Genomic DNA, 15647 nt, shown 5'->3' with positions numbered 1-15647 from the left:
CCATGCATGGAAAGCAAAATCAAGCACAAGTTGCCAGTTTAAGTATGAGGATTTCAAACAGATCAACAGTTTGATCGACTACTTGATCACTGGTCTAACAATCTAGGAGTAGTAGCTAGATAGATAGGCAGATTGCACTTGGAAGTAAACTAAATTGAAGTGAACGATGAACACACTTTCAGCTCGGCCAAGTCAGGTTTACAAGCTTACAGCAAAGGAGATGTACTGAAGATGAGTTTCAAAAACGAACACATGGCCATCATTGAAATGCAGGACAAGATAACATGCAATGGCCACTTGATACATTATATGCGCAATAGGCATATAGGTCGATTTCTCTTGACGCTACGATAGATTGGTCCAATAAACTGGTTAGCACGAACGGGTTGTAAATGCGTAGTGGTACACTGGTACTTCTGTACTGCTCATATCAATACTTGTACTGGTGACTTTGACCGGTAGTTGTGGGTTATAATTTATTTATCTGAATAGCAAAATTCTCTTGTGCTATCATTTCTTAATTAATTAGAGACCATACTTTGGTTGCGGTGGTATGTCGTTACTTGGAGCATATGGTCAGGGAGTGTTTTGCGTAGGGGTATAGGTGACAATTTAGTCTTCGGATCGATAGTCACGAACACTTCTTTTGTAATTATTTTTTTTTACTTTTTAGGTGTGTTCTTTTGTGGGTTCAATGCATCGTAGTTATGCAGAGGCTAGGAGTGATTTTAAGATGGTTATATCACCTTAACATAATTGGTCTTTATATCAATAAAAAGCTTCATTCATCATTTTTTAAAAGAAAGAAATCATACTTTTATTAATGCATTCTTAACTTATTAAAAAATGTTTGTTTAATTTGTGTTACGCTAGCCTATAAGCTTTTTGGAAGGAAACGAAAAACTCCAGAATCAAAACTTAATTTGTACTCCCTCCGTTTCATAATGTAAGTCATTCTAGCATTTTTCACATTCATATGGATGTTAGTGAATCTATACATACATATATGTCTAGATTCACTAACATCCATATATGTCTAGATTCACTAACATCCATATGAATGTGGAAAATGCTAGAATTACTTACATCATGAAACGGAGGGAGTAGACAAGAGTGAAGATGACAGCCCAATCTAGACGATAAAATAATCTAGGGGCTGCATTTCATTAATTACCAAACTCGTCTGCACTTGCAAGTACGTCGTAGCATAATGCAGGAGGAGCTAGCAGTCAAGTCACCGTTAGAAAAGAACGTGGCACCCAACTATACTGATGATAACACGAAAAGCGATGGAGCGTTGAATCCTTTGTTGCTGTCTATGCATATGATCCTTCACAGTTTATAATTGCTTTCTCCCAACCAAACGCTACATTAGCCCCTAGATTAGTAGGATACATGCATCAGGTGATTCACGCAAGCAAATAACCGACCATAAAAAGGGTGCATTAGGTGATGAATTTTGCATGCTTTTTTTTTATCTGATTGATCATGTAGTGTAAGACAGTTTCCAGCTTAAATCAAGACATGGTGAGATGATCGTCACCGTACCTACACTGTCCCAATCTGCTGTACGTTTTTATCCAAGAAGACAAGCCACGCGATTAACTCCATCTTAGGAGTTTCTTTCAAGGATATCTGAATATTTACGCAAAGATCAAGCAGAGTTTATGTTACTGGCTGGCACTAATGATTTTCCGGGGGAAAAAATGCTTTACTGACACTAATTAGGATGGGTTGATAGCGCACCTGATCGATCTGATCCCGTGTAAGAAATCACATCAATCATCATACTTTGCCTTTCATCTGCTAACCCCCATGCTGTCGTTTCAAAAAGAAAAGAGAGATTAGCCATGAAAGATGACGAGTTTAATCGTTCCGTTTCTGGTAGGCATCTCCTAGCCCTTTAATTGGTCTATCGTACATGCCAAATCTGTCTTAGACTCGACATAAAAAATTATACATTTGATATTTGAGATGTCAGTGAGAGATCATAAATTGAGATGATTAAAAATGATGAATCACAGGATTTTCATATAATCTAGTTTTAGTTCATCCAAAATTTCTCATTCCAAAGGAGATTGGTGTGCACGATCGATAGGCGATAGCTATATAGAATACGAGTAGCAAAGCAAAGCTTAGGTACTCACAGTGACAGTTTGTTTGGTTTCCCTTGGCATTGGGGCACCTACCTACCATCAGAGCCAGCCGTACGTGATACACGCATGTAGCAGCAGCAGATGACGATGGCCATACAATCACACGATTGATTGCGAATTGCGATGATGAACAGCGGCAGCTGCTGCTGGTCCAGCCAAGAAAATTATGAGCAAAACAACAAGCTAACCAGCAGTAGCACCACCAAAATAAAATAATGTTGAATTAATGAAGCCAGGTACTGCACAAAGATATTGCTAGGAACACTTGCTATGTACATATGTAGGCAGGTACATAAGCATCCATCCCTTCCACAAAATTAAGCTAATCAAACAAGTTTTCAGAATCCAGATTATCCTTGTCAAAAATTATATAGGAGACAGGGACATGACATATTCTATATTAATATTTTGAAGCATGTATATTGAGTAAGCTGAAACTCCATGGTGGAAATACCTAAGGGCAATCAATATTGATATGAGTTCTAGTACTGCTATTTTCACCCTCTGTTCCTGTTGTAATGGTAGGCCATTATTAATTCCTATCTGATTATTCATCACTAACAAAGTGAATCCATAATACTTAATGAATGGTATATCTGTCATATATTAATATACTTAATGTTATGTTAGTTGGTACTTTCTATTTACAGATGGGCAGTCAGTTGATAACATGATATAGATACATATATATACATACTACAACTGCAATAGCTCGAGGACCATTCTGTGTATCAAGATAAGCCAAATTATTGTAATCTGCTTGCCAAAAAGAGATTTCGGAATTGAAAAGTGTACAGATCAAGCACACAAGCAACTGCTGCAGACCCAATTATTGAATTTAGTTGCAGATAAATATTTATATAATTGGGAGTATCTAGATTTCAGGCAACTATAATGATAGCAGTGCCAGCAACACAGGATATCCCTGTTGGCTTCAAAAATACTCCCTCCGTCCCATAATAAGTGACGTTTTTGACTTTTTATTTGTAACGTTTGACCATTCGTTTTATTTGAAAAATTAGTGCAAATATAAAAAAAGATAAGTCATATGTAAAGTACTTTTGATAATAAAACAAATGACAAACAAAATAAATAATAATTTTAAATTTTTTTGAATAAGACGAATGATCAAACATTGACAAACAAAAACTCAAAAAGACAAGTAATATGGGACGGAGGTAGTATTAACTCAAAAACTATGTTGTCTACATACTCTGCAGGTGAGCAAGCGTCATGCTATTCTGCCGATGAGTGGGCGCTAGCTGAATATTCGAGGACCAGCTTAATTTGTCTCGACCGATCTATCGCCGATGCAGAAATTAATTTGCATGGACCAAAGCATGCACCTTGCATTGCCATATTATGATCAAATCTCACATGCCATAGGAAGTGCTAATTATCACTAATACTACTAATGGCTGGAAGTTCAAAGGATAAACCAAATCTCACATTGCGTGCATATATTTACAACTTACTCCAGTACCAAAAGATCAACTTCCTTGACGTTGACCACAGATATATTGTGAATGTTCACATTATTATAGATGCGAATACGGACGGACATTTATCATTTGGTACTGCATTGGACATCTCTGCATTCTAGGCTGTACTAGCTAACAAGACACACAAGGTACTCTGTCAGTGTCCCTTGTTCTTTGTTCCCTTGCAGTTACATTTCACATCATGCATATGAGAAAATGGTGGGCAAACAGCCCACCTAGTGTCTAGCAAGCTGTTGGCGCTTGGCACCAAGGGATTGTTCAACCTAGCCAACCATCGTGTTGCATGTGTTCTTTTTATAATCCTAAATATGCGTAACCTCAATCATCCAAGCTTTATCTTGTTACCCCACCTTAATTCTCTTTCATGTACTTTCGATAAAGGGAAGGAGACAAAAAGAGAAACAAACAATCGACATACCTAAGCATCGGATCCTTAATCGCCCTTTAAATGCAACAAAATTAGCCCTCTAATCATGCTGGGACGCAACATGAAGATACACCTAGCATGCATTACACTAGTAGTGCTCTTCTTCTAGGCCAAGATAGAAAGGAAAAGATTATAACTCGGATTAATTAGCACAACCCGACATACATGTTCTATATATATATATATAAAGCCAAAACAATCATACAGCTCTGTAATAGAATGAAAAGGAGAATAAAAAAACAAACAAACAGAGCACACAGGCAGCAGACTTGAGATACTGTTTCCCAATGTGCACGAAACTGGTGATGCAAAAATGTGACAGGGGAACTAACAGATCTACAGTGAAGACAGCAGAATTTCTCCAACCAGATTGCTGGAGAGAACAGATCACAGAAGTACGGCACATAGTAGAGCAGTAGAGGCTTTTACCTCCTTCACTAAACTTAAGAACTGATGTGTTCCTGGAGAGAACACTCTTGCCATGGTTATTCTCGAACAGTCTCTTAATAAAAAAGTAGTTCTACAAGGAGAGGGTTCCTGTGACGTGAACTGCACCCTAACGTGGTCACTGACAGGTGGGCCCACGAGCAGTGGGGCCCACATGTCAGTCACCACATTCATCTGTCTTCACGTCAGAGGATCCCAATCCGTTCTACAACACCGCATACAAGGAACAGGTGCCCCAACTTTGTACCGCTTAAGTGTTACAACGTTAGGGTGATAGCACAAAACTACTTACCGCTTTTTACAACATACTCAAATGATTTTAAGGTTTGATAGTATTATATGCTGTTTGGGGTCAGAAAGTACACTACAGGCATCTGGTAGACTACCATATATACGTGTGTTCAGGGACGATACGATGCAATATGGTACTGCAGGGGACAGAGACAGAACGGCCCGGCCCAGCCGTAGTCCGTATGCACAGGTCCATCTGCATGAGACTCTCGATTCGTCTTCAATTTGCCTCTCATGAATTAATGCATGACACATACTGTTGCTCCTATGTTCACATGCATGCAAGTCTTAAATGTTGGCAACATAACCTCTGGCCAAGCGTGTACAGTGTGTACTGCTTGCGTGCCAAAAAGGCTGGGCTTCAATGATCAAGAAACCAAGAGAATCCCCAGCAGCAGGTTGGTGAGTATAGTGAGTGCATGGTGCTTCTACAATTTGTCTCCTCTGTGGACTGTGGGTGTGTCAATCAGCTGATCAGCCTAGTATAGCAGCTATAGTAGTAGATGCTTAAGAGAGGGAGATAGATAGAATCAGTCGCTTTTGCATTGCATTATTGGCTATTTGGCTTTGCAAAAGAATCATTTCTGAATTGGCAGTGCCATTAGAGTAGGCATTAGGGAGGGTAAAAGAAGGGGCATCTTAAGAGAAGCCTTTTGAGGGTGCAGTAACAAGAATGTGTAAAAAAACATTGGAAAGCAAGAAGGCTCCAAGGTTGAACAGTAGCCTAAGAGAAGCAAAAGTCATGGGAAGAATATTTATTTGTTTGTATTTGTTTACTGAGGTCATTACAGGCAGGACAAATACTTTAGTGACATCAGTGAAGCAATTCCTAGGACAGGTCTATCTATTATTTTTATTAATTATTGCATGTCACTTTGCAGGAAGTAGCTAGGGAAAGGTATTAAGTCCAGGAAGTGTTGAATGAAAGGAATGCAGCACCAAACCAAACAAAATGGAATAGTTAACTGTATGATGAATATATCAACATCATGGGCTCATGGCACGTTTAGCTCTCAAGTAGGTGTGCCTTTCCCATTGACCATTACAATATCTCCTCGTTTTTTTTTGTCAGTTCTTTTAAGCCATTCAAACATGTCATCATAACACAGACATTTGCTGCCCATAAAAAAAATTGAAATATCGAACAAATGAAAAACATTCATCACCAAAATAGAGAATTATTCTGCGCACATCAACCAGAAACAAGTAACCATATTATAATCAGACGCACATTCTAAATGCGACTCAGATGGAACAGAAAGCTCATGCCCACAGGCCGCTGTTGGCTCAATTATTGCTCTTCTTTTTCATGTTGAAAATGTATCCAGCAAAATTGATGTTATTAATAACTGCTAGTGCTATGTTGAATTATTCTCCTGTATGCATCTAATTATGCAGAAAGCAGCATTCAAACTATTTAATCACACAATCATCCCTTGCACACAAATCAAACCAAAAACGACTGATCTCAAGATGATGATTTGGTAAAAGAAAAGGTATAGCAGTAGAAGCTAAAGAACCATACCTAAGATTGATTCCAGCCATGTAGGATATGAAGACACCATCCCTAAGATTGTCTTTGGCAGGGGCAAAACACAGCACACAGCCACACACTGTAAATAGTCATGCAGATGCAAAAAAGAAACCAGATAATTTGCTTCTGCATCAACTTCTCTGGTAGTAGAATGACTGATATTGAAGATCAGCCATCAAAAACAACTCTAAGAAACATGGCATTGCAGAGCCTGTAGCAAAGGGGTGGTTAGTTACATTAAGCAATTGAGGTCCCCCAGAACATTTTTTTCTTGTACCCAAGTCCTGTCTATGACTACGAAATAGTGCTCCAAGAGCACATGGAGAACCAGGCATGCTTTTCACTGAACCGTCAACATGCACAAAACAAGTTTGAAAGGGTTGCTGAAGTTTCACTCAGTGTAAGTTCATTTCTCCTAAGAGTTCCTGTACAGCATATGTATCAGTCTACTGAGGGCAAAACTTGGAGGTTGGACAATTACTGGCCAAGCAGCAGCACCACCACCAGGAACGAGATGAGGACATGCAAAGCACAACAGTTTACGACAGCGCATTTCTTGCCACAGTGAACAAGGCATACAACATAACAGCAGTGAGAAGCTTTTTAGATGCAAGAATTCTCAGATTGATCCTAATACTGTGTGTCCTCATGAAGTGCAGGATTGACTGCCCCACCAGCACAAGCAATGAACAAGCACCAATAAACACCATTCTGGCAGCATCCTTTGGGCCCCCAACCCCATTAAGTTCATTTCCATCAAACTTGATGTTGGTTGGGCCTGTGGGGATAGCATCTGAATCGTCACGGTCGAGTCGAAGGATCTCATTCAGCCAAGCAGAAAAACGGATCAGCAAACTTGCTAGCCAGGCCACTTCAGAGTCTGAGATGGGCCTTGTCATCCAGTTCACATTAGCTAGTGAGTGTTTCCATGGCCTTGGATGCTTAGGTGCGAATACCTCACCACGCCCATGGTGCTGACTGCATTCTCTCTCTACCAAGTTCATAGGCTGGGAACTTTCAATGTGTTCACGGAAAATTTTCTTCATCTGGGATTTAATTAAATCCAGAGTCTGAAGACTTTGCATAGCATCACCTGGCAAACGTTGAATCTCTGACTCTGCCCGTAGCAACAGCAACTAGAGATAAAGGAAAGCAAGAATGAGTAAGTATTCTTCAATATTGGTAATACGTGTACAATAAATAGTCAAAAGGGCAAAATTACGTTGGTTCACGTAACAGATCAATGGATAGTACTGTAATAGCTACCAGAAAAACAGCATCCATCACAAAAGAGTAGCCCAAGGATGTAAAGTTGAATCTTTAGAGATATCTACCTAATAAACAGGAAATCTCCAGCAATCTATTATACTCTGAATAAAGACAAGAATAAAAAATTGGCTAACAATGATAATTGCATAATAATATACACCTGAAGCAAGTTGTAAGCCCCTTCCTCATCAAAGCTGAAAAGCCTCAGATTAAAGTTCCTACGCTCATGCAAGAAAGACCCATCAGCATCACTTTCTGATAAACCATATTCCCAGTCCTGAAATAGACCACAGGGGACGATAAAAGGTTAGAACAGAAAGTCATCCACTCCTCCACATTATTGATAGAACTAGCAAAATTCCAGTGCTGCAAGCCTGCAATGCACTGGAAGTTCAAGGCACTAACTAGGTCAGCCATTTCTTACCTGTAGCTGTTCTCGGATTGATGGCACATACTTAAGCACATGATCCAAATAACAAGATGCTGAACCAAAAAATCTATGATGATATGTAGCATCAACACTGTAGATGAGCCCCAATAATTCTGTAGAAGATGCCAAAACCTCCAAAACCTGAAAAATCCAAACGAACGATACATTCAGTAAGAGAGAAACAGTCAGCAGTTTAATAGATATTAGGTACTGAAAGGCCAAGCTATATATAGATGAATAGGATTCTAGATTACAAATGTTAGTTCATGAATAAACAAAACGCTTTGTGGGGCTTTTTTGTTGGGTAGAACAATTAACCTGCCTAGCACAATTTCAGCCAGCAGAAAAGCTGCCTCATCAATTTTAGAAAATACATAACATGGAATAGAAGATAAAGCACTGGCCATATGGCCACATTAAGCAAAACATGATCCTCTTAAGCATATTACCAATAACTTCAGAACAATGAGATAAAGGAAACAGTAATATATAGTATTTCAAAAATGATCATGCTTTATTTCCCAAATATCCACCAAGGTAACAAGCAATAGGAATAGATATTCAGAGAGAAAATGTGCAAGATAGACTAAGTTCAAATTACTTGTAACTTGTAAGGTATATGTTCCGGTAGGCCTATTGTTCCAGGCGCACATCTAATATGTTTTCTTTTATTGCTAATCTCTCCAGGTGGTATAATAGAAGTTAGTTAAGATTACAATAACTCAAATCCTCAATCATAGAGTTTGAAATATGAAGAAACATCACATGCAGCTGTCGATAAACCCTCTACAGAAAATGCCTCCCACTACAATGCACTTAGATTACAGGTACATTACTTTTTCAGATTACAAATATGGCTATCCATTACCCATTCTTTTCAGCTTATTCACCGGATTATTTGCTCCACGCTCCTAAAAATACAATTTCTTAAAAAAAAAAACTTTCTTCTACTGCATTGCTTAGACCACTAATGGTAGTACTGCCCTGGTAGCGGAGTATTGTAAAATTATATGACAGTGTGACACCACTTACCTACCCTTAGTATTTGATATTTCTACATTTTCCATCAAGGGGAAACCCCCCTGATGCTAAATAAACTATGGAGTGCAAGATAATTCAAAACACAAATACAGCGATTCTCAAACACACATGTGCAAGTACGTGGAATCTAATTTAGTAAATGACTGCATGAGTGCATGTTCAGCTACTTCATACCTAAGACAACAATATGTACCAAGGATAACATGACAGTTAAGGACGAAAACAAAGACCATAGTGGCATATGCTGTAGTAAGGACGGAGCAATTATTCACTTACCTTTGATACCATCTGCAACACTGAGGAAACATCAGAGTGGATAAATTTATGTGCAAACCCCAGGAAATGAACGACCAAAGAACTGTAGAACAAGTAGTTGGACAGCACAAAGTTCTCCCATTCTGGAGAGTACACTGCTTCAGACACCTGCCTCTTTCCCTCAGTAACTCGGTGCACATTGTGGCAACCTGGAGGAGGCAGATCATACGCATCCAAATCATCCTTCTGAGCCTTCCATGGCTCCATATAGACTATCCATGCAGAGAAAACCTGTGCAACATTCTTTATTTCTACACCCATGGGGCAGAACAAGAATGTCCTGAGCAAAAATCGATACAGAGGCCTCTGTATCAATGGATTCCAGTATCCAACAGGGCTGTTGCATGCCTCCCTCCATGAAGATATTCCCTCGAAGACATTTGGCGCATCTATATCCACAGAAGCATTGATCCTGTTCATATACATCACAAAAAGCTTCACCGCATCGCCGAGTCCTGGTGCTGGCGGCTGCTCAACCAATGTGGCATTTGCATGAGACTGAAGAGACAGTAAAGGGAGCCCATATGCACGGCAAGTCTGCACAGCCAGTGGCGAGAAGTCATCTCCAACAAGCCAGAACTGGATGAGTGTGTGCACGAAGAACTCAGCTCGCCTGAAGGATTCAGCAGCATCAATACCATCATTGACAGTTCGATGCAGCAGAGTTCCACCCATATTACGCGGCGGTACACATCCGCTGGGCACGAACTCCTTAAGGTAGGAGTACAGAAGCTTCAGATATAGCGAGCTCTCTAGCTTCTGACCCAGATTGCGTCCGGCTGATGAACCTAGGGTGGACATCCAGCTCTCAATGCGGCCGAGCGACTTAAGTGATTGTTCTGAAATGGAGGGCGGAATTTTTGGGGCCCGAGCCGCAGCCATTCCTGTGGCCTTGGCCGTGGCAGCTGAGATGGGGTAGTACGCGAACCAGAAGAGGTAGTATTCGAATACCGACAGGTGAAGCTCGGAGTCGACGCGGCCAGCGAGGAGAGGGGAGATCACCTCATCAGAGGAGGAGGAGGAGGAGGAGGAGGCGGCGGTGGCGGACGACAGCGCGAGGCGGAGCCAATCGGGTAGCCGCTCGGGTGGGAACACGAATCGGAGGAGCGCGTGGCGATCCGCGGCGGAGACGGCGGCGAGGAGCGGCCCTGACGGGGCGAGCAGCGACGCGAGGAGCTCGGCGAGCGCGGGGTCCCCGGCGGCGAGATCGATGAAGGACGGCGAGTCCGGGGACGCGACGAACACCCGGAAGAGCAGCGAGGGCAGCGCGTCGGCGAAGAAGGCCCGCGGGTGGTCGCCCGCGTGGCGGCGGAGGTAGTCCGCCACCGACGAGACCGCCCTCCCCGCCGCCCCCGCCGTGGACGCGGCGAGGATGGCCCCCCTCAGGGCGGCCGCCTCGGTCGTCTCCGGCGGCATCTCCTCCTCCTCCTCCTCGGAGGCGGCGGCGCAGTAGGGTTTTGGGTGGGAGAGGGGAATCGTGTCGAGGAAGACGCCTTTCCCTTCCCCTTGGGCAACGCAACGCTCACTCTCTCTCGTCTCGAGAAGAGGAAGAAATTTTGAAAACGAAAAAGCAAAATGGCAAGGAGCCAAATGAGCTCTCGTGGATTTCGGAAATGGCGCTCCGCGTCCTCTCCTCTCCTCCCTCTCTGCTTACGGATGACGCCGAGGGGTGTCCCACTGACTACTCGGCCCCACCATTCCACGCGTCAAGCTGGCGGTCGGAATGGTGCGTCAAAGCCGAGTCACTGACGGTGGGTCCCACTGGTGCAGACGGTTCGGGAAAGCGCGTGCGCGTGGAAATTTCAGGTGGGCCTCGATTGTAAGTAGGCCGTGGGCTTTCGTGGGCCGGGACGACGCCGCGACGAGGAGTCCGCTTCCGTGCGCCTTTCGACTTGGGAGGCGTATTTCAACGAAGCCGCAGGCGTATTTCCTCTTGTACAGTCGTCTTCGGCTCGCTTTCTCCACCGTCTCCGGCGACGAGCGGAAGCAACCTTCTCCGGCGAGCGGAGGCAACCCTGGGGGGCTAGGCGAGCAGCAGGATGCAGGTGAAGCAGAAGGTGTACGAGCTCTACAAGGGGACGGTGGAGCGGGTCACGGGGCCGCGCACCGTGTCGGCGTTCCTCGAGAAGGGCGTCCTCTCCGTCCCCGAGTTCATCCTCGCCGGCGACAACCTCGTCTCCAAGTGCCCCACCTGGTCCTGGTAGGCCTCTTCTCCGTTGCTCCCCCTCCTCTGTAGGGTTTGGTACCCGATTGCTGTGGGTTTGGGTGGGGCGTCTGATCGATCTCGGTGGGTGTTTCCTGTGCAGGGAGGCGGGCGATCCGAGCAAGAGGAAGCCGTATCTCCCTCCCGACAAGCAATTCCTCGTCACCAGGAACGGTATGCTGATTCTAAATTGGTTCTATTTCATCTTGTGCTAGGATTCGATGGAATGCTGCATTGGGTGACATGATTGTTATGCTAGTTTCCACTGGTCTTGATTAGGCTAAGTTTGGTTCTAGGCCACCATGGTTTGGAATGCTACATTGGAGGATAAGAACTAGTAAAGTTTGGTTTCCCTCGCGTAGTTGAAACGGTTTGAATTTGATATTCCTCATTGTAATTGATATTTTGGTTCTGCTGCTACATCAGAGGATAAGAACTAGGGTGTGTTTAGTTCACACTAAAATTGGAAGTTTGGTTGAAATTGGAATGATGTGATGGAAAAGTTGGAAGTTTGTGTGTAGGAAAGTTTTGATGTGTAGGAAAGTAAGTTTGGTTTCCCTGCTGTAGTTGAAACGGTTTGAATTTGGTATTCCTCATTGTAATTGAAATTTTGGTTCTGCTGGCAGTGCCTTGCGTAAGACGCGCTGTCTCACTTGAAGAAGAGTATGATGCAGCAGGAGCTGAGGTAGTTCTCGGTGATGATGAGGACGGTGAAGGCTGGCTTGCCACACATGGAGTGCAAGGTTGACCTCTCACAATGCTTGTTTCAGTGTTTCACGTGCTCTCTTTTGTATAAGCTAAACTGCCTTTTGTTCTGTTGGTAATGTATAGCATCAAAGCCAGAAGAGGAGGAAGACATACCATCGATGGATACATTGGATATAGGGAAAACTGAAGGGATAAACTCTATTCCCTCATACTTCAGTGCTGGTAAGAAGGCTGAAGAAGAGGAGGATATACCAGACATGGACACTTATGAAGACACAGGGAATGATTCAGTGGTAAGAAAGACTGTGATCCTATCTTCGATGTGGTTAAGAAAGGCTCATAATGTTCATAGTCATTACCGATTCCAGCTTTGCCTTCGTCATCTTATTTTAGGCTACCGCTCAACCTTCATATTTTGTCGCAGAAGAGCCTGAAGATGACAACATCCTTCGTACTAGGACATATGACGTTAGCATCACGTAAGCTCTTTTATTTGATCTGCATGCTTTTTAAGTCTTTAGTTGGTTAGTATTAGTCGCCTTATTATGTTTTATTAGTTTTTATACTATCTTCCTCCTCTTTCAGAGTCTTTATATGTTTGCACAGAACTATAGACATTTGGCATATCTGCTCCTCATTACTATCTATGAACAATGAATTGTAGTTGGCATTATATGCCTTAATTGCAAAGTATTTGTGTGCAACATTGTGCAAGTGATATTGCTGTTGTCTTGAACTTCTCCCTGTTGCACTTCTGAACAATGATGTAGTCCTCTTGGTTATTTTTTATTTGCCATAGCAGTGGTGTGTCTCAGTCTTCTAGTTTAAGAAAGTAATAGGTAGTTCTCTTGTTGCAGATATGATAAATATTACCAAACCCCACGTGTCTGGCTTACCGGATATGATGAGGTAAGTCATTTTGCCCTTAGAAGTGTCTTGTTGCAGTCTTGAAGATGAAGTTGATTCATTTAATTTGATTGTTGTTGCAGTCAAGAATGCCATTAAAGCCTGAACTTGTGTTTGAAGATATCAGCAAGACCATGCGCGGAAGACGGTATTTTCATTCATTTCAGTATTTGCTATTGACATGTAAAATGAAACATGAATCAACTTGAACTGTGGATTGGTTCACCAATATCTTTAATTTTGTTAGTACTGCTTATATTTTGAACCGAGTCTATTATATGTTTCTAAAACCTCAATGTCATAGAGTACACCATTACGCATTAAGCCAATGAAAAGGATTTGAAGTATTTTTTTTTTGATATTTGATATTAGTAATGTCTCCAGAAATTAGATTTTGCAATGGTAGCATACTGGAATTATTGGCCTCCTTTCTATCATTTTACTGTCATTTTCCGTCATTCTCACAACTTAGAAGTGTATGTCTGTAATGATGGTTCGTGTATTTTAAGCCATATACATCATGCCACACGGTTCGATAAATTTCAAGGTTTAGTGTTAGCTCCTTTGTGGATTGCAACAAACCAGTGTACTAGTTAAGTCATCTACTACGCATTGCATGTTGATGACACTGAAGTGGATTGTGTTGCCACAGGTGACTATTGAAGACCATCCTCACTTGTCAGCAGGCAAGCATGCTTCAGTGCATCCATGCAAACACGCTGCTGTGATGAAAAAGATCATTGATGTTCTAATGTCTCGAGGAGTTGAACCAGAAGTTGACAAGTAATATTATCTACAGAGATACCTTTTGCTGACTGCTTGGATGATCAAAAGCAGTACATCTCTTTGTTGGCTGGCCTGTAACTTGTGTTTCTCTTTTGGACAGGTAACTTTTCATATTTTTGAAGTTTATGGCCCCAGTCATACCCACTATTGAATATGACTACACTATGGACTTCGATCTGGGCAGTACAAGCAGATGATTTGTTAATTGAAGGTATGCTCAATCCTCTTATAATCTGGCGTGCATTCTGCATATATGGAACAGCTACATATATGTCCATTCTACATATAAGGGACTACATGTCACTCTTGAGTCTTGACCATGCTATCAGTTGTTTGCACACTGACATAGATAGCAATTTGATGTTGCGACAGGAAAGTGAAAGATCCTGTAGAAGGTGTACCAAGGCTTATCATGGTGCCTAATCATTGCTTGGTGGAAAGATTTGTATATGCAATACGTGCGTGCATGTCTGCTCATTCGTTTGGAAAGTAACTGTAAACTCTGCAGAAACATCAGTACATGTAACACTACATACCCGTTTCACTTGAATTCGTTTGCCTTCAGATTGAATCCATCTGTTCTTAGATGCACATTGAGTATGCTAGCCCTGCCCCTCTCTTGCACAATTTGGCTTCATATGAGCTGCACATTTGTATCTCTGATGCCAATGGTTGGGCTCCATTGTGCCACGTCTCCTGGTACTTGGAGGGTGTGTTACACTGTTACTTCGATCGATCAGTCGGTCGGTCGCACATGCCCGGTCGCATGCCTGTATTTGGTTGCACATGGGACCGATATAGCATGCAGATTTGTGGCCTAAATCATCTTCTAGCTTCGAAGATATTATATTTCCAGATTAAATTATGGTTCAAGCAAGCATCTGATTATTAACTTGCTATTTTTGTGATCAATCTCGATCGACTGCCTTCTTCTTGATGAGTTAGCTAGTACATGTTATCAAGACAAGAGAGTGATGTGGTCACGTCGTCGATGATCACTCACACGTGCATGATGTAAGTATTGACGCCGACCACACAGACTTGAAGTATTAATGCTAAGGCATTCCCAACCCAAGGCTAGGATAGTGTCCATAGCATTAAATATGCTACCACCTAGGATGAAAAATAATGTGGCAAGTGAATAAATGAGGAAAGAGAAGGAAATCATGTCTTGCATGAGACATGGTTTCTACACAATATCCAAGATATTATGTGAGATAAGAGCACTCGTAATGATAAAGTAATGTCTTATCTATAAAACATGTACATATCAGCAATAGACTAGATTAATAGTAAACCATCTCAATAGTATGTCTACATGGATATCTATAGCTCTCTAATACATTGTCTCGTTTTTCTCTATAGACTATCTCCAGGTTAGTAGATAGTTTTGCTCTCTCTCTCCATTTAATCTCTTCCAAGTAGGAAAATATGCTGACATGAATCTCTTATAGAGAGCCTATAGATAACCATTGCGGGTGTCCTAAGTAGCATTAAATTTAAGTATGGAATAGTAGTGTTTGCATTGGAAGAGTAGTGTCTAGTACTAGTTTCTTATTAACGTGGAGTTTATGGAAACTATCTCTAGTGTCTTGGGTTGAGAATGCTCTAATAAGTTCAGTTATTACCAAT

At 42.0% G+C, this 15647-nt stretch overlaps 2 protein-coding genes across 2 annotated transcripts; one reads left to right on the top strand and one right to left on the bottom strand.

The window, feature by feature from the left end:
- Positions 1–6455: 6455 nt before the first annotated feature.
- Positions 6456–10992, bottom strand: LOC107279230 (uncharacterized). Its single transcript, XM_015759306.3, has 4 exons — positions 9374–10992; positions 8051–8197; positions 7787–7903; positions 6456–7493 (listed from the first exon to the last, which is right to left on the bottom strand). The coding sequence occupies exons 1-4, from the start codon at positions 10826–10828 to the stop codon at positions 6897–6899; spliced, it is 2316 nt and encodes a 771-aa protein (XP_015614792.1). The 5' UTR covers positions 10829–10992; the 3' UTR covers positions 6456–6896.
- A 355-nt stretch (positions 10993–11347) lies between these two features.
- On the top strand, positions 11348–14606 carry LOC9270245 (autophagy-related protein 3). The gene is given in 11 exon segments (XM_015757610.3): positions 11348–11612; positions 11719–11789; positions 12242–12358; positions 12447–12616; positions 12717–12802; positions 13181–13232; positions 13313–13352; positions 13355–13377; positions 13882–14012; positions 14116–14226; positions 14388–14606. Coding segments are annotated over 10 exon segments (948 nt in total). The 5' UTR covers positions 11348–11451; the 3' UTR covers positions 14213–14226; positions 14388–14606.
- The last annotated feature ends 1041 nt before the right edge of the window (positions 14607–15647 follow it).

Source organism: Oryza sativa, chromosome 10 (genome assembly GCF_034140825.1).
Source record: "Oryza sativa Japonica Group chromosome 10, ASM3414082v1".
Lineage (NCBI taxonomy): Eukaryota > Viridiplantae > Streptophyta > Magnoliopsida > Poales > Poaceae > Oryza > Oryza sativa.
This window is presented reverse-complemented; position numbering and strand designations above follow the sequence as displayed.

Bases quoted from the DNA above. Each gene is read 5' to 3' on its own strand.
- LOC107279230 (XM_015759306.3), bottom strand. From the start codon at position 10,828: ATGCCGCCGGAGACGACCGAGGCGGCCGCCCTGAGGGGGGCCATCCTC. The intron at 8,198-9,373 runs GTAAGTGAATAA...TGGATTTTTCAG, and splicing joins TGTTGCAGATGGTATCAAAG to GTTTTGGAGGTTTTGGCATC. The intron at 7,494-7,786 runs GTGTATATTATT...CTTTATCTCTAG, and splicing joins GGGCTTACAACTTGCTTCAG to TTGCTGTTGCTACGGGCAGA.